The sequence below is a fragment of the Crocuta crocuta genome, unplaced genomic scaffold (genome assembly GCF_008692635.1).
Source record: "Crocuta crocuta isolate KB4526 unplaced genomic scaffold, BGI_CrCroc_1.0 scaffold179, whole genome shotgun sequence".
Taxonomy (NCBI): domain Eukaryota; kingdom Metazoa; phylum Chordata; class Mammalia; order Carnivora; family Hyaenidae; genus Crocuta; species Crocuta crocuta.
In genome coordinates, this window is record NW_027551568.1 from 6,618,932 (window position 1) to 6,642,554 (window position 23,623).

At 57.0% G+C, this 23,623-nt stretch overlaps 1 protein-coding gene across 1 annotated transcript in view; it reads right to left on the minus strand.

Moving 5' to 3' along the window:
* The window catches only part of WDR1 (WD repeat domain 1), a 39,638-nt gene that overhangs the window by 15,599 nt on the left and 416 nt on the right, over nt 1-23,623 (minus strand). The window contains exons 2-6 of the mRNA XM_077750387.1: nt 23,425-23,607; nt 23,177-23,298; nt 11,401-11,491; nt 6,424-6,571; nt 5,252-5,432 (exon numbers count right to left, since the gene is read on the minus strand). Coding sequence (XP_077606513.1) covers nt 5,252-5,432; nt 6,424-6,571; nt 11,401-11,491; nt 23,177-23,298; nt 23,425-23,607 — 725 coding nt within the window. The remainder of the gene's footprint in view (nt 1-5,251; nt 5,433-6,423; nt 6,572-11,400; nt 11,492-23,176; nt 23,299-23,424; nt 23,608-23,623) is intronic.

The following is a 23,623-nucleotide window of genomic DNA, read 5'->3' on the forward strand; positions in this document are numbered from 1 at the left end:
TCCAGCGAGAACCACATGGGGCTGGGACTTTGCTCTGACTAAAAAGCTTGTCCTCTGCGGCACCATCACCAGTGCCTCTGATGGAGGCACGGCAGGCTCACGGCTTCAGCCTGAACTTGGCTTTGGTTTTGTGACTGTTGGGAGGCAGTTCCTATTATGAACAGGCCACCGCCCCCCTCCCGGGGCCCAGCTTCCATCAGGCCGGGTGACACAGCCCTGAATTTCCCGTGTGTGCTCATCTGTGCTCCATGACCAGCAGCAGGAGCAATCCACCAATGCGAGGCCTCCTGGCTGCTTCCGCCTATACCGCTGCCACCTGTCACCTCACCACTGAGAGGGCTTCAGGGAGCCTCCAGGCACCGCCCAGGAGACAAGACAGCCGGGAGAGAACCTGGGGCTCCTGTTTCCCCTCCAGAGCTCTGGACTTGACTGCACCGGCTCTGGGGCCTTCCGGAGGGGTGCGGTCCACCCAGCTGCGGCCGGCCCAGGGAAGCAGGGCCCCCCGAGACCGGGATGCTGAAGTGCACATGACAAGTGGAACAGGCCGTGGGCTGAAGAGGTCGCTACGGTGGGATGCTGATTCCCCTTTACGGGGCATAATGAATATACTATGAATTAGATGACCAGCCGCCATTTAATTCTACCTTGTAACAAACTGCAGTTTTGCTGATTCCCTTAGAGAACAGGAACGTCCCCTACCCCAACCCCAGCTGGCAGAAGACAGGACGCCCTCCTGAAGGCCATGCACCTGCCCATGTCCAGCCAGTGGCTGCTGACACGACCCCAAGATGATGCCGCTGTCTCCCCGACCCTCCACCCCGTCTCTCTGGATCGGGTCCCTCAGAGCACTTAGCACCCCTGATGCTACAGGGGACGCCACACGATGGATATGTGGCCCGAGCCAGGCCCGGGAACAAGGCAGGCACATGGGACAGCCTGGGTCTGGCAGGGTCAGCCCCAGCAGACAAACCGAGGGCCAGGCGCTGTGTGAACCCGAGGCCTTGGGCTTTAGAAACTCCTCCCCATCAGCTTTTCCTACAGCTTGAGCCAAGAGTCCAAATGAGCCAGAGACTGATGTCTGTTCCTGAAATAGCCCACTTAGAGGGAGACAAGCAGCGAGCAGCCCATTAACCAAAAAAGTGAGGGCTAAAAATAGCCCGCTCCACAGGGAGGTAAGGCCTGAGTACAAAGAAGGAGTGGGTCTGGGGAAACTTCCTGGGGAGGGTTCAGACATCTGAAGGATTCCTCAGGCTGCCTAACCCGGCCACCACCCACTGAGCTGGGACTCCTGGCCCCTCCCCCCCAGAGGAATCACTCTCCCCCCACAATGTGGAAGGCCCTCAGGTCTAATCCTGTCCTGTCTGCCCATCAGTCACAGCCAACGCCCACTGGAGCTCTGGCAGGGACCCTGTCAGTGGACCCTCCTCAGAACGCCCAGCGTCATAATCTCATCATCACCTGACCCACCATCACCCTCTTTCAACACTGAGAACACTGAGTCGTGAAGCCATTAGGTAATAGGTAATGTACCTGAGCCCACGTCACTGATAGGGTCAGAGCACCACTGGGCTCACGGCCTGACTCCAGCTGGTCAGCTCAGATGTCCCCTCTGGGAGCCCTCCCTGGCTCCACTGGCCTCAGCTGTCCCCTGAACATAGGACAGCTACTAGCCCTCACGCCGAGGAGCCCGGGCCCACCTGTGTTGTTCCCCTGTTGGGAGCTCATGGAGGGAGGAACAGGCTCGACGCTGGTGCCCACCCCCTCCCCCTCCTCCCTGAGCACAGCCTCCACAGCCGGTGCTCTGGAAACGGGTTTCTGCCTTGCCTTGCTTCACTCTGTGTCCCCTCCTCCTTCCACATAGTCTTCCCTGTAAGGCGCTGTCAGGGGCCGCAGGGCATCATCCTTCGCCAAGCCCTTCACCCGCCTCAGCCTGGCGGAGCAGCACAAAAGTGACTCCTAGCCTCTGCCTGGCTTTCCTGCCACCCTGGCCGGACTGGCTCAGCTACCACTGACTCCAGAGAAAGGGGAGGGGACAGCAAGCTTCTCCGTGTGAGCATGGCCAGGCCACTCACCCTGCCGTCAGCCACAGCTTGTGCAGGAGACCAGGAAGGAAGCAGGGGGGAGGGGAGGTGTGCTGCCCCCCGCACCCAGCACGACCGTCACTAACGAGCCCACAGCTCTCTGAAAAGCAAGACCAGCAGACGCAGAGGCAGACAGGGCAGGGCATTCTGTGGGTCCAGCCCAGGCCCGGGACAAAGAAGGCCCCCGATACACTTCGAAGGCCCACACGGCCGCTTTGTGTCTGTTGAGAGTCAGGACATGGGAGAAACACCACCAGAAAATCCTGCATATCAGTGCTCCAACTTTACTTAACTGTCTGGAAAGGCAGCATTCTAACAGCGAAGACAGATTTATAGCTCCAGTCACCTCCGCTGTGCAGAAGGACGTGGGAGACCCTGCGGTGGGGGCCACGGCACAGGCGGCAGCGGCAAGCCGCTCGCGGGGCAGCTGACTGCATCGCACGGCGCCTGGGAGGAGAGGAGACCAGGTGCCCCCCCGCCGCAGGTGCTCCATCCACGCCCGCTCAGCCGGGAAGCTTCCACGTCCAGGTCAGCGGCCGCAGCCTGCACACGCAGGCGCGGGGCCCAGGAGAGCCGATTCGGCCATCATTTCATCAGACGAGCTGCCCCATGGCCCTGCCTAGATGTGGGTCGGGATGTGGACGCCGTCCTCCCACGTGCCTGCTCCAGACGGGCACCCCGGACGGCCCAGGGCAGCCGACCGGCTCACCCGACAGAGGAGCAGAGCCAGAGGGCTGTGCAAACTTGCAGGACACCCAGCGGGCAGGTGCATGGCAAGGCCGCCAGCGGACGATGCTTCGCTGGGCCTGTTCTCACACCCCCAGACGCACCTGCTGCAGAGACGCGCATGGCAGAAGAAATGCCTGCTGCAGAGGCAGGAGTGGGCAAGAGCCCCCTGCCCCTTCTTTCTTAGCTCCTCAAAGAGAGCCTATACCTTTACCCACAGAATGCCAGGGCCAGGGGTGGAGACAGTGATGCCCAAAGCCTCTGTTCTCCAGCCGGCCTCCCCAGGTGGCCCATGGCATCTGAAATGTGGGTGGGCCAGGGCCTATGCAGGCAAAGGTTCCTCCACCCCGTGTTTCTACAGCCTCCTGGGCCCACTGCAGGTTTAAAGAAGAATGAATGCTGAACAGAGAGCCCGAGGGCCCAGGAGAGACTGGCTGAGCTGACCCGGGACTCAGGCCTGGAGGCACCCAGAGTCTACACTCACTCTCCACAACACGAGTGGCTGGCTGAAACCAATCAACGCAAGAACAAAAAAGAAATGCAATTCGACCCCCCTCCTCAGGCCAGCAGGATGGGCAGGTGGTCTGACCTGAGTGGGCATGGTCACTCGTTTGTTCTGACACACTTTCACTTCCCCTTGGGTACAAGCACCAGAGGCACCTCACTTTAGCGCATGCTGACGCTGAGGGCACTGTGCTCCTGACATGCCCACTCCTCACCACGTGGCCTTGAATGTGCTCAAGAGAAAGACAGCAAGAAGCTGGAGCCTGGACGGGTGGGCAGCCAGCCATCCACTCCAGCTTTATTCAGGGGTTCTGAGGCTTCAGGGCGGACACACGTGGAAACATCAGACTCATCGATAAAGCTGTCAGCACTTTACAAGGCATTTTGGGTGGGTGCCAGGGGGGCCGAGTGCTCTCCCCAGGCTTCATTCTCTAGGCCAACTGAGCCTATTAGAATCTTCTCCAACGGAAGCCCAAAGAACTCCTCTTGGACAGGGAGATGTTTGCCAGCATCTCACGTGCGCCCACAGCTCAACGGGGCTAGCGGAGGAGGGCCGTCATCATCCCATCTCCTGAGGGGACCCAGACACACCAGTCGCCCACCCGAGGGTCACAGAGCCAGCCAGCTGCAGCGCTGGGCTGCCCCCTAGCGTCCCCCATTCCCGGTCCGCAGCCCTTCTGGCCTCTCCCAGGTCCTCACGTAGGACCCACGGGAGAGAGGCTCCTCAGGCAGATGTGAGGACAAGCTGTGTGCCCTTTCTGGACATAGTTGCCAGCCAGGCAAACGTTCACACCTGACCCCCCTGGGCCAGGGCACCAGGGTAAGGGCTGTGTTCTTGGGTTAGAAAGGAAAACGGAAAGAAGTAGTATATGCCAGCCAAGTCCCCAAGCGAGCGCGCAGAGAAGGCTGGCAGTGCGCTGTAGTCACAGGCTTGAGCTGACTGGACGCAAAACCGCTCCACTTACTCACCACTGAGCGGCTCTCTGCCGGGTTTTCTCTCCATCTGCAAAGAGGAAATGATCCCTCCCGGGGCTGGGAAGGGAGCCCCACCAGCTCAGAGGCCAGATCGCAGCCAAGTGCAATCAAACAGTGGGGGAGGAGGAGGGGGAACCTGGGAGGGAGGACAGCCTCCAGTTGCCACAGAAACCTATCTCCCTCTGCCTTCCTCTCCTGGGTGCAGAGCAGGATCTGACTCCATCTGACTCAGCACTCCTCACTCACCCTGCATCCCACGGCACGTCCATGGGTATGCAGTGAGCACTGACCTCGATCCGCAGACTTTACCAAAGCCGCCGCCATCTACCAGCCAGGCGGCAGCCACAGGACACAGCCACACAGACTGCTGCAAAGGGACCTCCGAGCTGCACACCCTGGGGATGGGTCAAAGCCTGTTTCACTCCCAGCGGGAAACCTGCAGGGCCTTCCCGAGGAGCCGAGATCAGTATCTGCAAATTCCACCCACCGCTCGAGTGCTGCCCTGTGGGGACCTGCTGAGGAAGTGTCATCATCCTTTCTTGCCACACCCCACCCGCTGTCTATGAATCACTGTGGTTAGTCATCAGAGTTAAGAGCAGGACCCAGTGAGCCACTTCCAGAGCATTCTCTCACTTAATCCTCCATGAGGTAGGGCAGGGAGCCGCTGGACCCGTGGGCTGCTATGCAGCTAATAAGTTCAAGGTTAAAATGCTCTGGGTGGGTTATTGGTGCCTCCATACCCACCCTGCTAGAACCACCCACGCGGGCCTGAGGACTATGTGGGCGGGGGCTCGAGCGCTGCCCCACGCGCTTCGTGTGCGAAGCTCCCCTGTAAACCCCACTTCTGGCCACACGTCAACACACTGCAGCATTAATGGCTCCTGCCTGCGATCCTGCTGCTGGTACCTGCAGGTCTAGACTGCTGGTTTCGCACACCTACCACCCCCAGGGGGACATCCACTTACGCCAATTGTAAACTTGAACTTGAATGGTGGCCCCTCAAAGAATGCGGCACAGTTATCGTCACTGCCCGTTGCCAGCCGGTACGGTCTGCTCTGCTTGATGTCCACGCTATTGATGACTTTGTTGTGTCCCGTGATCTCGCCCACGGAAGAGCCACTGTCCCACAGGAAGACGGCTCCAAACCTTTACCCAATGAGAGGAGTCACAGGAAAAAGTCAGCCCTGGGGACGGTCACTGAGATGTGGGCACCTGAGTGGCCAGTGCTGGGGGGGGGCACGTTCATTAAGGGAACGAACACTGAAGGCCCCTGTGGTTTCAGCTCTGCACTGTATTTGTCAGAGAATCCACGAGCAGGTGTCTTCGGGAAGGGACTGGAATCCCTATACGGTCTGTATGGTCGAGGCCAACAGGCGTCCCACATGGAAGGTACCTTAGAAACACCTGCCAGGGTAGCAGCTCTGTAGCTTACCGGTTCCCTAACAGTTTCACTGGGCGGAACCAAGGGATTTACCAGCCACTGCCCCCACTGGGAAGGAGAGGATGCCCTGAGCTCAGCTGGTGTCTGATAAAAATGTACTGTGGGGGTTACTACGTGTGACCGAATGAAAACTGAATTGTTAAGACCCGTAGGGTGACTGGAAAAGCTATGGCAGAATTAATACCTGTCAGAACATGCAGTAAAAATAGCCTCTGAGAAGGGAAACGCATGTTTGTCAAGTCCAAGTGCCTGGCGGCAGCCCTGGCAAAACCCTAGGGGAACCCCGACCACGCCTGGAGCAGGAAACCCCTTCTGGTCACTAGTGCTGTGAGTGCGGCAGCCACTGCAGGCCACCTGGCCCCCACTTCCTTCGTTAAGTGACCACTTCGGGTGGCGTGCCCAGCTCCCTGCAGCCAGGTGTGGCCGGGTATGCTGGGAGGAACCCCAATAACGCTCCTAGAGCAGTAACTCTTTGACCTTCTCCTTTCCTGCTGCCTGGTCTGAGGGCCTGAGGCTGGAGCTCCAGGAGGTGAGGGCCAAGGATGTCAGAGACCGAGACGGTGCCTGGGCCCAGGGGGGACTCCACACACGAGTCCAAGCCGGCACAGATGTCACTGCTCCCCTCCCACCGGGGCAACCCAGAAAGAAAGCAAAGCCAAGGGACATGGGCAGGGAGGGCCGGGGCCAGAGACTCACTTCTCCCTTCCTTCCCCGACCACTGCGATCCTCTTACTGTCTTCAGTCCAAGCAATGTCCTTGATCTTCCCAGCGAAAGGCTGATACTCATACTTTAAGAGGTGCTCCTTCTGCGTGGTGTCCCAGATCCTCAGCTTCCCGGATACATCTGTGGACGCAAGGTGTGTGAGAGCCACGCATACCCCTGCGGCAGGGCAATGTGAGCACAAGGCCCGTACAGCGCCACCCAGGGTTTGCAGGCTCGCTAGAGGCGCCCCAGGCTGTTCCCGGGAGGAGGGACATGTCTCAGGTAAGCAAAACTGCCACTGGTCAGTCAGAGCCCATGGCCTCTGCATGGGCCAGCAGACACCTGGGTGACACGCCCCGTGTGTGGACCAGAACGCCCAGAGGCACGCTTCTGAGGCATCAGGAAGGGGATCTAGGTGGCGCAAGGATCTCGGGCAGAAGTCTCAACGCTTGGGGACTGCAGTTCTCCGTTTCCAAAATGCAACAACACGAGTGACAGCCTCCTCTTCTGCGCAGTGGCCGCGCTCACACAGACCAGGAGCACAGCTATGTGCAGCTAACACATGCCGTGGCGTGCGTGGCGGCCTCTGCCGGGCTCCCCTCCACCCAACCTGTGCCGCGCCCTGGCGTCTCAGGCACATCCCACAGCTCAGACGACTGGGGTGTCGCAGGATCCCCGTGCAAGGCACACGAGGGGCTGGAAGGGGAAGCAGCGCTACACACAGAAGCTGGAGCCAGGCTTCTCCTAGGGGGTTAGTAACAAAGTGATGTGGGGGCAGGGGGCGGCACAGCCTTCCTTTCCCTGCTAGGGTCCCCGCACCAAGCTGGTCATCGCTCGACAGCAATCTAAGGCTCTGCAGGAGGCTACCGGAGACCCTGACTCGTGAGCAAACACCCAGGGCCCACGGTCCTGCACGGCAGACGAGAGACTGACTTCCACGTCGATAGCCTCACATGCGGCGTTCCGGGGTCCCTGGGCCTCTTTGGGTGAGGTCCGGGAAGGCTGCCTGGCAGAGGTGAGCTCCAAAAATGACCTGTAGCCAGGGGCGTCCGTAACAAAGGGGCCAGCAGGAAGGGAAGAGGCTGTGTGTGTGCATGAAGGACACTCACACTCATGCACACACCAGGCCATGGTCAGCTGTGCCCAGGCCGGTCCAGGAGTCTGTACAGTCACGTAGAATCAGCATCTACACTGGAGTGTAGCAGAGCCTGAGAGGGGCTCACCCGCTCGACCAGGACGGACCCAGCCTTCCCGCCCTTCCTGGGCTCCTCTCCAGGCCTGGCACAGGCCCGGCATGGGTGGTTTGCCCCACACCTCCCCCCACAGACCACTAGCCGCCTCCCACGGGCTCGTCCAGGGTAACTGTTGATATTATGTTACTTTCAGGTATACAACTTAGGGATGTGACAAGCTGACATATTATGCTGTGCTCACAAGTAGCTACCATCTGTCCCCACACTTCGTTATTACAATGTCACCAACTGTATTCCCCGAGCTAGGACTTTTGTTCCTGTGACTTGCTCCCTCCACACCTGGAAGCCCTGTCTCCCTCTCCCCTTCACCCACTCACCCCTCCCCACCACCACCAGTGTGTTCTCTGTATTTACAGGTCTGATTCTGCTTTTTCTTTTTTAATTTATTTATATTTGAGAGTGAGACAGAGACAGTCTGAGCAGGGGAGGGTCAGAGAGAGAGGAGACACAGAATCCAAAGATAGGCTCCAGGCTCTGAGCTAGCTGTCAGCACAGAGCCTGACACGGGGCTCAAACCCATGAACCGTGAGATCATGACCTGAGCCAACATCAAACACTTAACAGACTGAGCCCCCCAGGCGCCCCAGATTCTGCCTTCCATTTATTCCTGTTTATTTTACGATTCCACGAAGAAGAATCATATGGTATTTGTCTTTCTCAGTCTGCTCTGCTCAGCATGGCACCTTCTAGGTCCTCCCATAGTGTTTCAAATGGCATGATCTCATCCTTTTTAGGACCGTGTCACTTTCCACTGTATGCATGTGTACACACACACACACACACACACACACTCCCCTATGTGTACACGCATACACACACACACCCCTCTGTGTACACACACACCCCCACACCCCTACGTGTACATGCACACGCACATACACGCCACACTGTCCGTACCCGTTCATCTACTGAGGCACACTTAGGTTGCTTCCATACATTTAATCCTTTCTGGAAGCAGCTGGGACCAAAAGAGACAGTGGGGTTGGAGGCCAGGTGCTCGGGCCCAAATGAGGCAGGAGGCCCCCGTGCAGTCACAAGATACTGACCAAGTGCCACAGAGCCCAACGCCCATGCTAAGGGCCGAGGGCACAGCAAAGACACCTGCTCGGGGCAGAGGACGCCTGCGGGAGGCCACAGACGATGGGGAGAGGGCCTGCTGTCCACCACGGGGACAGGCAAGAAGATGCACCGAGGGCGGCGGTCTAGGTGGGCCTGCCCTCGCTGTCCCCTGCTCTCCAGGTTAGCAACATGGGGGGGCGACAGGGAGCAGGGAGGGTGGGGGCCTTTCACCAAGGCGTCTGCTCACCAGCTCCACAGGCAGCCTCTCCTCTACGTTCCTCACCTGAGCAACCCTCATGTCCCCTCCTCTACGCGTGGAGCCTCTCCTGGGAGCCTGCCACTCTGCAGCCTGGGATTCACAGCCCAGGGGGTGCCCCAGGGACTGAGCGTGGGGCACAGACCGCCAGCATCCAAATTACACAAGAAAGACACTGCAGGAAAGAACTGGGCTTGCCCTGTAGAAGGCTCTGCATGGAGAACAAGGCACCGTGGGCAGTGTCAACCCCGGGGCAGAGACCGGCTGCATTGTTTGGGGCTGAGGGCCCAGCCCCTGCCATGGGCTCCTTACTCAGGCCTTCCAGAAGGTTCGACCATTCAGCAGATGTGGACCATCCAGACTTCCAGGGCTCTAAAGTTCCCGCAGAGGGCTGGAGCCCCATCTGGGAGGGAGCTGCAAGCCTCCCGAGGTACCAGGCCCTTCCCTCCACAGCCCCCGGGCACCCTGGGTTCCAGGTAACCCAGTTAACCAGAGCGCGCGCTTTCCCAGCCTCCCTCCTGCACACTCCAAGCCCTACTACTATACAACCACACTATTTTTAGCCCAGGACCTAGTCTCTGCAGTGGAAGCTTCCTTGTGTCCGCTCAATTCAAGGGAGCAGCACGCTAGAAACGAAAACATGATCTCTGCACAGGAACACCTGATCTGTACGTGGCCCAAACCTCCCTCAGTTCCTCTGTTGCTGGAGGACAGTCTCCCTCACCAACTCGGCGCTGGGGTCTGAAGCGCCCAGATTTCCAGGTGGTGCAGCGCCCAGCCTGGAGCTCCCAAGTGATTCAGCAGCCGGGCCTGCGGCTCCCAGCACCAGGGCCACGTCTCAGGGCGTTCAAGGAAAAGGTGTTTTGCTGGCAAGCAGGACTGAGGCAGGGGAATCACAGGGCAAAAATATATCAAAGCAGCATATAAATGAAAGGTTTATAAGGGGGCGCCTGGGTGGCTCAGTTAAGCATCTGACTTTGGCTCAGGTCATGGTCTCTCCGTCCATGAGTTCAAGCCCCACATCAGGCTTGCTGCTGTCCACGTGGGGCTCTGTGCTGACAGCCTGGAGCCTGGAGCCTGCTTCGGATTCTGTGTTTCCCTCTTTCTCTGCCCCTCCCCCGCTCACACTGTCACTCTCTCTCAAAAATAAATTAACATTAAAAAAAAAAAAATGAATGAAAGGTTTACAGATAGCCTTGGAGCAGATCGAAACACAAACGTCATTAAATGCCCACTACAGGCCAGGCTCCTGCCCGAGCCCTTTACATGCGACCCCGAGCACCGGCATTTGCCATCAGCCAGCGGGCCTGTTGGCCCAGCATGTCCCCGTTTTAGTGGCAGACACTTGGGTCACCTGCTGTCAGGTGGCCAGCAGTGCAAGACCGTCATATGCATGCCACACACACTGCTACTCTGGATCCTCTGTCCAGCTTCTGGGAGAGAACATCAAGGCCCAGGAAGGTAAATTATTAAGGAAGGCTGCACAGTCAGTAAGGGGTGCACCCTCCAGGGCCAGGGCCCCGCGCTGCCTCCCATGCAGGAAGCGACCCCGTGCAGACCGCGCGGCTCCTGGAGAGTATGAACTCCAGCCTCCTCTCCTGGTCGCTTAGCTCTTCTGGCCATTCGTCCATCTCTGTGCCTCTATGGGGAGGCTGACAAGGCCCACTTCAGCCCCCTGGCCTGGCTTTCCCTGGGGCTGGAACACAGCCGGGTACAGGCAAGGCCGCCATAAGCATCTTGCTGAGTGTAGAACGAGTGAGGCAGTGAACGAATGCGAGACCTCTGTGCCTCCCTTTTTCATCTGTAAATGGTAAAAAGATCTACCCCAAAGAACGGGGTAAACAAAGCATCCTACGTGGTAAAGATCTTTCTGTCCCTCCGCTTAGCCAGCCTCCCACAGAGCCACACAAAAGCCCGGCTGGAGAGAGCAAAGGCACAGACCAGAGCGCTTGCCTGAGGCCAGCACCGAGGGGGACTGGGAAAGGAGCAGCTCATGAATAAAGGTGACATGAGACAAAGCTGCAATTCAGAAAGAGCGCGCGCGCGCGCACACACACACACACAAAATGAGCTCCAAAACATCATGATACGGCTACCCACAAAGGCCTCAGGCCAGCCTCACGTGGGCATTTCTCCTGACCTCGGAGCCAGAACCAGCTGGAACACCACCAACTACAAAGTCCTGCGACGGGGCTTTTTGGAGGCTTCTACTTTCCTTGTCAGCTCCAAGCGGAATCCATCACACTGGAGCCACCTGCCACCTCCACCCTCCCTTCCCCTCCCCCCATCACCCCTCCTATATCTCTACCTCCCGCCACCCTACCCTCCCCAAGCCCAAAGCCCATTGTGGCCTGGAGGCCTCCCGGGCCCCACCACGTGCATCCGTATGCGCGCACAGGTACCTCCAGAGGCGACATAGAACCCGCTGGGTGCGTACTTGGCCACCACCACCTGATGGGCATGCTCCGTGTAGATGTCCGCAACGGCTGGGTTCTGCAGGGAGGAGACAGAAGGGAACACAGGGAATGCCTCCCACTCTCCCGATCAGTGGATCTGGGGCGGGTGGGTGGATCACTCACACACACACATACACACACACACACACACACACACACACTCTCTGAAGTCAAAACCTCCAACAGCACGCCTACCTGCCCGCACACCTACCGCCTGCCTGCCTGTCTTAGGGTGACAGAAATCCAAGTATTTTCATCTTTCTCTTTAGTCTACGGCTGCAGAACTTGAGAGCATGGTCTTTGCTTTCCTGCACTCATCATAGTACAAGTACGTGTTTATGAAACACACACATACACGAGACGGAACCTCCACCGAAAGTCGACTGTCCTACTTTCCTCGGTGGGAGGCAACCACCTGCAGCTGCGTTCTCAAGTCACCTGCGTGTCAGTCCCCCTGTTCACAAGCACTCTACCCCAGCTGCCAGGGTAAGGCCTGACCCAGGGCCCTGCTTCGAGCTACAGGGTCTCACGGGGGTGTGGGGCTGGGAGCCTCTCCTGGTTACAGTCTTCGCAGGGAAACTGGGCTTCCCACTCGCTGTGCAGCACAGATGGAGGGCTGGCTGGACTCGCAGCAAGAACAGGGCCGGCATCTGGGACTAGGAGTATCTCCACTACTCGGCAACGAGGTTTTAACGTAGAATTTACTAAAAGTAGAGCACGGCGCCCCCCGCTTGCACACACAGCCGGGAGGCCTCAGTGAACCCGACACACGCATACTGCGATGCTCTCAATTTGTCTCTGCAGCCGGGCGTTCTTTCAGGAGGGAATAAAGACACAGTCCTCTACTCCTGATTCCCGCTGTCCACTTTCTACAAACCAAGCGCTCTTGAAAGAGGCAGCTTCCCACCGGCGCGAGGCTGGGGCTACATCAGGTCCCCGTGCAGGATGCCCAGCTTTCCAGAAGCGGCTGCTGCAAGTGCATCTAACCTGATCCCCAACTGCCCTCTCCTCTCCCTGCCCTGACCACAAGATCAGAGGCCTGCACTCTTCTCTGCCTTCTGGCTATGGGATCCCCACACCCCCATCCCACAAGACTGAGACCAGAGGGGTACACCCTAATTTCTAGCCCCGCCTACCCCAGCCACCTTTTGCCTTTCCTTAGTCCTATGCCTCTGCGAACGCCGTTCCCGGGGCCAGGAGCACCCGTCTTGCCTACTGACGCCTACTTAGGAGGCCTAACTGAAGAGCTGCCTCCTGCACGAAGCCTCCCGTGACCGTCTCCTCTCACCTCTCCTCCAATGCTTGCACTGTGCCACTCTGCTTTTCCAAAACACCTACACCAAGTACCTGTTTTCACTAACTGCAAAATCCAAACAGGATTCTTCACTCTCATGAAAAAAGGCAAAAGGTCAAGATAGCATTCAGCATGGGTATCACAGGGAGATGAGCCAGTATGGGGCAATGCGCCCCCCCCCCAGAGCAGCAAGCGGCGCCCCCCAGCTCCCTTCTGAGGAACCGCACTCAGCACGTCAGAGTCAAGCTACCAGAGCTCTGCGCGGTGTCTGAGAGCACCTGGGCTTTATCGCCATTTATTTCGTGCATCTGTTAGCAAGATGTGTGCTAAGGTATCAGAAAAGCCTGAGAAAGGTAATTTTGGTGGGGGGGGTGGTCTAGGACCACTCAAAAATGTTTTCATTCCAAAGTGATGGTAACTATTTCTTTGCATTAGGCCATTTTGGCTCATAAAAAGTTTCATAGTAGAACACTCTGTTTTTGGATAGTGGGAAAACCCGCAGTCCTGAACCTCGTTGTCCCCTCTTCTAATTTTTCTGCAAGTTGCTTCAAGTGCATTTATCTTTTCAGCCATCAGAGCAGTTGACGAAAAGCAGGTGCTCAATAAATGGTTTTCTGGAGAAAGAAAAGTTTACTGAGTCCTTTTCACCCCAAGACTTAACACTTAGCATTAAGTGACGTAGCGGGCACTAGATGTACATTCTTCATAAATTAATCCATCTCAGAATAACTATTTGCTAGTGAAATTAGAACGGTTTCAGGTATTCAAATGGGATGTCATGAATGGCAAACAAGCACAGGAAAAGGTGCTCAATGTAATCAGCCTTTGGGAAAAGCAAATCAAAGCCACAATAAGATACTGCTGTACACCCACTGGACTCAGCAAGATTCAAAGAGTGACATCACCAAATGCTGGCAAGGACAGGGCGGCGGGGCGCTGGAATGTTCATGTACTGTGGGTGGGAATGCAAGACGATGCGGATGGAAAATAGTTTGGCTGGGTTTGCATGAAGTTAGGCTACACTTCCCACACAAAACCTGCAATCCTACTCCCAGGGATGTGCCCAGGAAACAGAAGCACACCACCCCCAATAAGTCACACGTGTGAGGGTTCCTCACTTTACACGTTAATAGCCCCAAACGGGAACAACCCAAAGGTCCACCAACAGGTGAATGAAGAAACACCGCGCTGGATCCACACAGTGGATGCGACCCCGCGATAAAGGGGAGCAAACTACCACCACATTCAGCAACTTGAGTGAACCTTACAGGCATTACACTGAGGGAAAAAGACACAAAAGACACCCTGGGTTGCGGGACTCCTTCTCCATGATATTCCAGAGAAGACAAACTTATACGGACAGAAAGCAGACTGGTCCTTGTCGGGTGCCGGGGGTGAAGGGAGCCCACTGGCTGCAAGGGGTTAGGAGAGCACTTCTGGAAATGACGGGAAGGTTCTGTGTCCGGATTACAGTGGCAGTTATGGGCCGTACGCATTTGTCAAGCTGTGCAGCAAAAGAAATCTTCCTCTATCTAAATTATGCCTCAATAAAATTAAGATGTCTGGAATCCAACCCACTCCTGGCCCAAATTAGCGCATCATACTCTAAAACCTGAACATGGACAAGATCCCTAGCACAGAAGCTGGCCACAAGCAGTCTGCAGACAGGCTACCACTACCAATATCCTTCTCCACGTGTCTGTTTCAAGGCTGACTGAGGGGTCTTACACCCAAACAGTGGGCACCACCAGCCCACTTTACAGATGAGAAACCCATTCTGAGGACAACTGAGCACCCTTGCTGGCTGGCACTCAGCCCCCCTAGGGGCTCCGAGGCCCCAGGGCAGGGATACCAGAGGAGCAGGCAGAGGTTTTGGGAGGAAGTTCTGGCCCTACACATTCCTTCCCCTAAATGGTGTGGGTGGCCAGTGCAGGGGCTGTGTAACGCCCAAGGTCATCCTCCCTCCTCTCGGCCGCACGCACCAGGATCTCCAAGCTGGGTGAGACAGGGCTCTGTGTGCCTTGCAAATGCAACTGAGCCAGCGAGGGAGGGGCCAGATTTTCCAACTGAACACAATGACTCGGTCTCACACCTCACAGGGGGAGGCTGGCTACTAGAGGCAGAAGTAACAGGTCCCCTGACCCCACTGTGTTCTGCCAGGTCAGGCTCCTTCCAGATCAGCGGAGTCTGTAAGGCCCCAGGACTGGGACCCAACCCCCACTCCCTGACCTCACAGGGGGCAGCAGCTCACTGCAACTTTCCATCTACCAGCCCCCCACCCCAGGCCTGCTCCTGGCCCTCCACCCCCTTCCTCAACAGTTCCCAAACCCACCTCCTCTTTCCACCCCCGCCAAATTCCACCCAGGCCCTCCTGGGGAGCGGGACACTACCTTCCGGACCGCTCTCTACCTCCCGTGGACTGCTACACCCCCCATTCCCCGCTTCTAAGTCCTGGGTCTCATCACCTGGTTCCCCTGGTTGATGTCCTTCCCTCAGGAGCAGAACCCGACCCCACTAACTGCACTCTTCCCAGACCCCACCCCCACACCGCACACAGGACCCCCACTCCAGCCTCACTCAGGCCCTCCAGGCTGAGGAGCTGCTCCCTGGGCCTTACCTGGCCGGGGCCCCTTCCCTCCCTGGGCCCACCTGGGGACTAGAACAGAAGCCACCCGCGCCCTGCTCAGGGTCTGCAGTGGTCACTCAGCAACATCGCTGAGTAAGGGGCAGAGCTCGGAGCTGGTGAGACCCCAGTGTCGGTCCCGGAATGCGGCCCACACACCTACGGGGTCAGCGAGCCTCACAGAAGACACGGAAGATGTAGAGTCACAGAGGTGAGGGAAGATTCCAAGCCACAGACGGCCTATCATGTACCTGCAGACCCCAAGGCCTGCGGGACAGCAAGGTGAGTGAGGGCGCTCCGGCTGCTGACGGAGCGCTGGTTCGGGCCCTGCGGGACCCAACCCAAGGAGGCCCATTCTCCTGCAGACCAGACACCCTCTGGCCTCCCACCTGCACCAAGACCCCTCCTCAGGGCCAGGCTTTCTGCCAGGAAACTAACCCCCATACCTTCGCAGGCCCCGTCCCGCCCGGGAGACTCACTACACCGACCAAGGTGGGGACCCCCAAAAATCACTTTGTATGGGCAGCATCTGGGCCACCGGCTTCCCCAAAGCTCCTTCACGTCCCCATGTCTGCTCAGGTGCCAAGGCTCTGCGGGAGGGGCCTCCATGCTGTCCTGCAGTCCCCTGCCCCCGGAGCCTCCAGAGAAAGCCCTGGGCTCCTCCAAACTCGGACCAGGCAAAGTGAGCACAACTTTCCAGGAGGATTGCATTTCAGAGCTTTCTAAATACTTGCAGTTCCTAAAAGCAGTAATCAGTAGCTGGACCCATGTATCAGACACAACCTGCGGGAAGCTCTGTCCATTGTTGACTAAGGACAAACTCAGGTTACTGCACAGTAACCGGGCCCCGAAGCAGCTACAAGGCACCTGTGCTTCCTGATCGTTGAGCCTGAAACCAAAAGCTGAGCCCCTACCGCACAGCCTCAGAAGACAGGACACGTACGGATGGCTCATCTCCTCCTTCCAAGAATCTGGCTGGCCCTGGGGAGCCAGCGGTAAGCGAATGCTCAGCAGAAATAGAACCTGCCACCCAAGCAGCACCCAGCGGGCACTGCCCTGCTCAACCTTCGAGGTTCCCTCTCGCCTGGAGGAATGGCACCCTCCCCTACAATCCAAGGTCCACTTTCCATCACGCCCTGCTCCTTCCTCCATCAAACCATTATGTGACTTTCTTCCCATTATCTGCCTCAACCCGGAACTTCCTTCCTTCCTGGTCCTCAATGACCGATGTCTCCTATTTGCCTTCTAACACCCAGGCGAAGGCCCCACCTCCGAGAATCTTTCCCCCCTGCTCCAAATGGGAGGTCTCTCCCAGTCTCTAATGCCTACTCCCATCCAGGACCTCCCACCCCACCACCCTTACTGCTTTCTGCCGTGTACCACGTGCCATTCTCACACCCGCGTGGCTTCACACTAAGTGAACTCCACAGAGGGCAGGGCCTGTATCTGATCCAACATGGCAGCCTCCAAATACCCCAGAAGACCAGGGCTCACTGGACCCTGAGGGCCATATGCCAATCACCGTGTATGAAGGGTTCACTCCCAGCCACTGGGCCAGTGGACCCTTCCGCTGATTTTGAAATCCCACAGGAAGGTAACCTCACAACCCACCTCATAGGCAAAGAAAAACCTGGGCACAGAAAGAATGATGTGCCCAAGGCTACCCACTTGTAAGTCGTGGAGAAGGGGACCTGCAGTCAGGTAAAAGCCTTCATTCCTGAGTCTTACTGTCTCACCTACGGTTAGAACCATCGTTAGCCTGACTCTAACTCAGAGCAGCACTTCTGCCTAGCCCACAGGGGAGCGTTCCCGAACGGCATGGGGCCAGGTCATTCAGTGTTCCTGTGGGGTCCCTCCCTCCCAGAGTGACTTTCCCTCCTGCCTCGCAGCTCAACCCCTTCCCGACGGAGCAAACTGAGCCTTAGAGCAGGGACCCCAGCACAAGGACACTGCCACCTCCCTTCCTGCCCCTCCTCTCCCTCTGCCTGCCCAGGGCCTCACTGAGCAGTCATGGGGGGAGACGGCTCGTGTTCTGACCCCAGCACCTCCTGGGGCTTCAGTGTCCACACTTCTAAAAAGAGACAGTACAGAGCCAAAGGGCGCTTGTGAAGGGGAAGGCACCACGGACCGTCACAGCCCAGGCAAGCCTCTAGGAGTACTTGAGAAAGGGCTCTGTTAAATCCCACGGTGACCCTGTAACTGTTCTCCCTGCTTTACAGAGAAGAAAACCAAACTGGGTGAAATACACACGTTAAGTGCCTGGCCCCTGCCCAGCGTACACTGTGCTCGACCAAGATGAGCTCCTTCACCAGAGCTCAGAGGCGGTGCTCAGGGCGGCACGGTGGACTAGCAGAAGCCTGTGGTCCCCCCAGAGAACGGCTGGACATGGGCAGGGGTTCCCAGGCTGGGATGGTCTGTGGTGGAGAAACCGCCATTTTCTGGGTAAGATTCCAGGGGGCAGAGATAAAACTGGCGAGTAAAAGCTACTAGCAAGCTGAGCAGAGCTTGGGATCCAGGTCTAAGGGGTCTACCAGCAGCACCAAGGGCGGGCAGGTTCCACCACTGAGACTCTGGAAGAGTCCCTTTCCTCTCCAGAGTCTACACGTCACCTGTATTACACGTCACTACACGTCACTGGGCCAGTGGACCCTTCTGCTGATTTTGAAATCAGCAAGGCCCCGCGGGGGATGATGGCACACGGATCCAAACGGGCATCTCCAACCATCCAGGGCACAGCTAACTTCCACAACCTTACCAGAACCAGGACCGCCCCTCCACTGGCCTCAGCCATGAGGCTGCAACCTTAATTTCTTTAACCTTCAAGGCTTCGAGAACCCTCTCTACACCTCCACAAACAGGGTAAGGAATGTACCGAAACCACTGCCCAGAGCCCACGTCAAACTTCTTCCAACCTCCGTGCACATTTGGTTCCCAGTCTAGATTCTTCCTCATCTCTGCTATGTCTCTGTCTCACTCCTCTTCCCGGAGAGCTCTTACTCATCCTCCAAAACCCAACTCAAATGTGTCCCTTTCTCCAGGAACCTTCCTTGCTGCTCTGTGGCATAACTGGTTCTTTCCTCTTGTTTCCAAATCATTCAGGACATGTTTGTTTTTGAGAGAAAGAGCACGAGCAGGGGAAGGGCAGGGAGAGAATCCCAAGCACAGCACAAAGCCCGCGTGCCCTGAGCCGAAATCAGAGTCAGTGCCTAACCGACTGAGTCACCCAGGTGCCCCCAAATCACTCAGAACATTCTTTTAAAGTGCTTAACCAGAGCGTTATAATGTTCCCCACCAAGGTTCTTCTATCTCAAAGCTACTGAGATTTTGGGCCAGATAACTTGCAGGACAGTCGTGTACACTGTGCGATCCTGGGAACATCCCTGGCCTCTGCCCACTAGATAAGATACCAGTAACACAAAAACGTCTTCAGACATTGCCAGATATCTCTTAGGGGGTGGGGCTGGGGCTGGGGGCAAAACCTCCTCACAACCAGATTTAAATCTTGGACACCGTGGCCACGGGCAGGGCTCAAGACAGGCTCAGTGAACGTGTGCGGGGATGCCAGCAGCAAGGGCTAGTTCTAGCAGCTGTTAAGCACTTGCTGAGTGTGGTCATCTCGAACCTCCAATCTGAGGCACGGAACAAGTTCTACTACAGATCTGATCACATTACTGGTCCACGTGGCTCATGGCCTTGTCTGGGCTCTCTTAAGATCAGACCACCCCCCCACCCCCCAGCTCTCTCCCGGGTTAAGCTCACACACGTGCTGCCCTGCTTATTTTCTGCACAGGTGCTAACCAAGCACACCGTTCCCTTCGGTCACCTGCTGGCTTGTTTCACTCCCACCACGACCACGAGCTCTGTGCGGGGGGGCCTCTGGATCTGTGCTCCCAGGGCTGGTGGCCGTCTGGCACACCCAACAGGGACTCAGGAGGCATGTGCAGACAGAAGGGACAATGTCAACCATTCTCAAGCCATCTGGCCTTCAGTACACCCCCCACCCCATGGGGGGGGATGCACAGGTGGTCCTTGTACACATGACTGGCCTCAGATTGCACCATGAGCAACTCAGCACTCAAGTTCAACAACCCTGAACTTCATACGGCACTTGGAAGCAGAACATGCTGAACCACAACAAACATTTCACTTCCTGGAGTTCGATTCTATGCCCCTCAGTTGTTCAAATACACAGATTTCAGTTCTGGAATCTGGGGGCTGGGTCCTTTAAAAGCAAGCCCCAAATCTGCCCCTGCAGCAAATCTGCTGGCTGCTTCTGGCAGCTTTTGAGGGGCCTCTGACACTGGGCGGATCAGAATCCTGGAGAAGCTCTTCCCCATCTCTGCAGACTAGGCAGGTACAATGGCCATGGTGGCCTCACAGTAAGAATACACCAGATTCTCCCCTTCTGGATTTTCCTTTTTTGATTTTTATTTTAAAGAGAGAGTGTTGGGGGGGGGGTGGCGTACAGGGAGAGAGAATCTTAAGCAGGCTCCACTCTTAGCACAGAGCTCAATACAGGGCTCGATCCCACAACCCTGATATCGTGACCTGAGCCAAAATCAAGAGTCGGACGCTTAGCGGACTGAGCCCCCCAGGATCCCCTGGATTATTTTTTTCCCCTGATGAGTCACATCGCTGCACACCTTTAATTCTGCAGGTGTGGCCATGGATGTGTTGAAAGGAAATAAACATTCTTTTCTAAAGTGTATGAAGTGCCAGTATGCTGGGTTCACAAAACTTTTCAGTCCACAACGAATGACAGCAGTGGCTCCAAGTGGGAAGTCACAAGGGTACAGATGCCTGTTTGGTAGGAAAGGAGGAAGATGCCACAATGAAGATCCAGCAACCTTAAGCAGGCCGAGCCTTACTTATTTCCAGACAGTAAAACCTTCAATGGCTGCCTATTATCTCCATGGCACAGCCTGGTTTTCAAGGCGTTTTCACAAACACATACTTACTGAGCACCTGTTATATGCCAGGCACTCTCCTGGGGGAGGACACAGCGGTGACAGAAACAGGAGAAAAAGCCCCAATTTCAAGGAGCTCCAAGTCTGCTTACAGATGACAGGCAGATGGGCACATCTGGTCATAGGATGTGGCGGCCCACCCACTGGCGCGCTCCACGTTAGTGCTGAGGGGTAGAGGAGGCCAGGACGGGAGTGCCGTTAGTTCCCATGTCCTGAGACAGATACGTGGCACGTTTCAGAAAGATCACGGAGGCCAGAGTGCCTGGGGATGCGTGAGAAGGGTGGGGTGGGGTTTAGGGGGTGAGACTCAGGTAGCAGGCTTGATGGCGAGGCCGTTATCAGCCATAGTAAGGGAGGGCAAAGGGAGCAACGAACGCCACCTCCCACTTTAACACACCCGGTCCAGCCGTGCTCTGAGAGCAGACCAGAGGAGAGCCACCACAGAATCAGGGACACCAGTTTGGGTTTTCTGTCTCACAACCCAGAGAGGACGGTAGCTTGGAGGAGGCGGAAGCAGCGGGTAGAAAAAACGTCAGATTCGGAAGTTAGTTTGAGAGGAGGCACTAGGATTCACTGAAGAATTAAAAACAGCGTGGAAGAAAAAGAGGGAAATCAAGTCCAAGTCCAAGGTCTGGGGCCTGAACAGCCGGAGCAATGGCGTCGCTGTTTGGGAACAGGACACACAGGAAGCCTCACTGTGGTTTGGACATGTCAAGTAGAAGCCAATCAGACATCCATCGGACATTCCACGACCTGGTCTCCACCTTTCTTTTGGATCTCTTCTTCCTGAGGCTGTAATTTCACCAGACCACCTTCCTTCCTCTTCCCTGAGTGCTCATGAGGGCTCACGTCTTTCTCCCAGGAATGTGGTACCCGAATAAAAATGGGGCTCGTCCTTAACTGAGTACCAATGGTCCCCCAGTCTGATAAGAGCCCAGGTGTCTGATTTACATCCAGAACCGGAAGGGACACGGTAGCAGCACCCATGTTGTCCTGGCCCCGCAGAAACTTACAAATAGATGGGAAAGGAAAACAGACGCACCCACATCAGAAAATGGTGAACTCTGGGTAAAAAGACTTCCGAAGTACAAGCAGAAGGAGTTTCACAAGGTGGAGAATGTTTGTGAAGGGGGTGCTTGTGGGCGGCTATGAACACCTCCACTGGAAGCAGCTCTGATCACTGGCCTCCTTGACCCTCGCTGGCCTGACCTCTCTTTGGAGCAATGGGCCCACAGTGGGGTTGCGGGGGGTGCTGAGGGAGATGCTGCAGTTCAAGAACCTTTGCTGGTACCAGACACACAGCAGGCACCTCACGAGCAGCCTCCCATCTCGAAGTGCATGTAATTGGCCGTGACGTGAGCATTGACTGCTAGGCGCAGGCCTGGCGCCCCGCTGCTCTGGTGCCCCGAGAATGGTTCAGTCCATTTTGTTTGCCACATTGCAAGTGAGTATCTACTTTGCGTCACCTAACTTTCATTTCCTCGAAATCTCGGTACCTCACCCTGGAGACCTCCGGATCATTACCACCTAAGTCTTTGGCAAGGCTTCCCCCAGTTCTGAGGGAGGCCAGATCAGCTTTCTAGGAACCCGTGTGATTAGCACAATAGCTGTTAGCACTTTCAGGGAACATTCACACCCACCCACCCCCTTCGTTTGAGGTGCCCGGCAAGCCCGGGCAGGGCTGAAACTGCCACACGGGGCCTGGTCCTTGAGCAGAGGAGCACGAGTGACTGGCCGCCATACCCAGAGATGAGGGCAGAGCCAGAAGCACCCCAGGCCAGGCAGAGGCCTCTCCTTTTACAGGCAAGAAGACCGAGGCCCACACAGCCCCTTCAATGCCTCAGCCAGTTGTGAGGCTCCTGAGGGCAAGTGCATCGAATCAACAACAATCCTGACCCACGAGGGGTAATCACTCACAACAGACATGAATCTAAGTTGACGTCCTGAGAGAACGCGGCCAATCAAAATCACCCACCTACATACTGTGCACAAGCCCCGACCCCAAGCACAGTTCAGGAGAAGCCCCCCGCCCCCTTCCCGCGACCAAGGTTGTGCTGGCCCTTCCTCCTTCTAGCCCCCATGCCATCACTCCGGCTGACGAAAGGGGAAGACAGATTTTGGTGTGCAACCTCAGCTGTGGGGAGACCAACAAGCAGCCTGGGTCATTTCAGTAATTACAGAGGAGTAAGCATTCTCAGCCTGGGTACGGAATGTCTAACTGCTTCATGGGAATAAACTGTTCCTGATCTTGCACCAGGGGCTCAGACCCAGTTGGTGTGCAGAGAGGCCCGAGCGTGAGTCCTGGCCGGTCACATTCAGAGACCCTGGGCGTTGGTAATGATTATACACAAGGGCCATTTACCAAGCACTGGGTGTGTGCCAGGCGGGCCGGCGGGAGGGACGCATCATCTCATTCAGCGGGCACAGGCAGTCAGGGGAAGTGGGGGAAGGGAGCCTTGTGTCATCACCTCCATTTTACAGATGAGGGCACTGGGATTCCCAGGCCCAAGTCACCAGCTACCCCAAGGTCAAGCAGCAGCTGCCCGGGTGTGTCCGAGCCCCCTCATCCAGGGACCTTATACTTATGACCTGAACTAATCTGAGCCTCAGTTTCCCCATGAAGACAAGGGGGCCCGGATCAACTTGAAACCAGCCGCTGGTCGGCTAGGCTTCCGAGGTGTGGTCCCAAGGCTGAGGGGGCGTGGCATGCTCACCCTCCTCAGGCTGCCGAGCGGGAGAGGAGGGGGGTAGAGGGGAAGGAGAATTAACCTGCGAGTTGCGCCCATGATGGGAACCCCCCGCCTGGGCGGGGAAGGGGAGCGGGGAGGGGGTACTCACGTCGATGTTTCTTAGAATGACGCACTTCCCATTGGTGTAAAGAAAATTGTTGCCCTTGGGGTCGCCGCCGATGATTTTGGAGACGCCCCTCTCCACCTGGGGGAGGCTGGCGAACACCTTCTCTGCGGAGACACAAATCAAGCACAGCACGTTAGGGGCAGCCCTCACCTCATCCCCCCCGGACGGGCTGAGAACGGAGGGGCGGGAGCGGACGAGAGAGGGGCCCTGGACCGGTCTCAGCCGGTCACCTGTTGCCTCCACCGGGAGGGGCGGCAGCCACTTTGAAGGAGCGCAGGAGACAGCGCGACTTCCTGGTCCGCGCTCCCGACCAGGCCCTTCAGGGACTCGGGGACTCCCACGGGCCCAGCCCGCAGCGCCAACTTTGGGGCACCCCTCCCCGGGCCGGAGGTCGCTGCCGGGTGCCCCGAGGGCTGCGGGGCGCAGGCC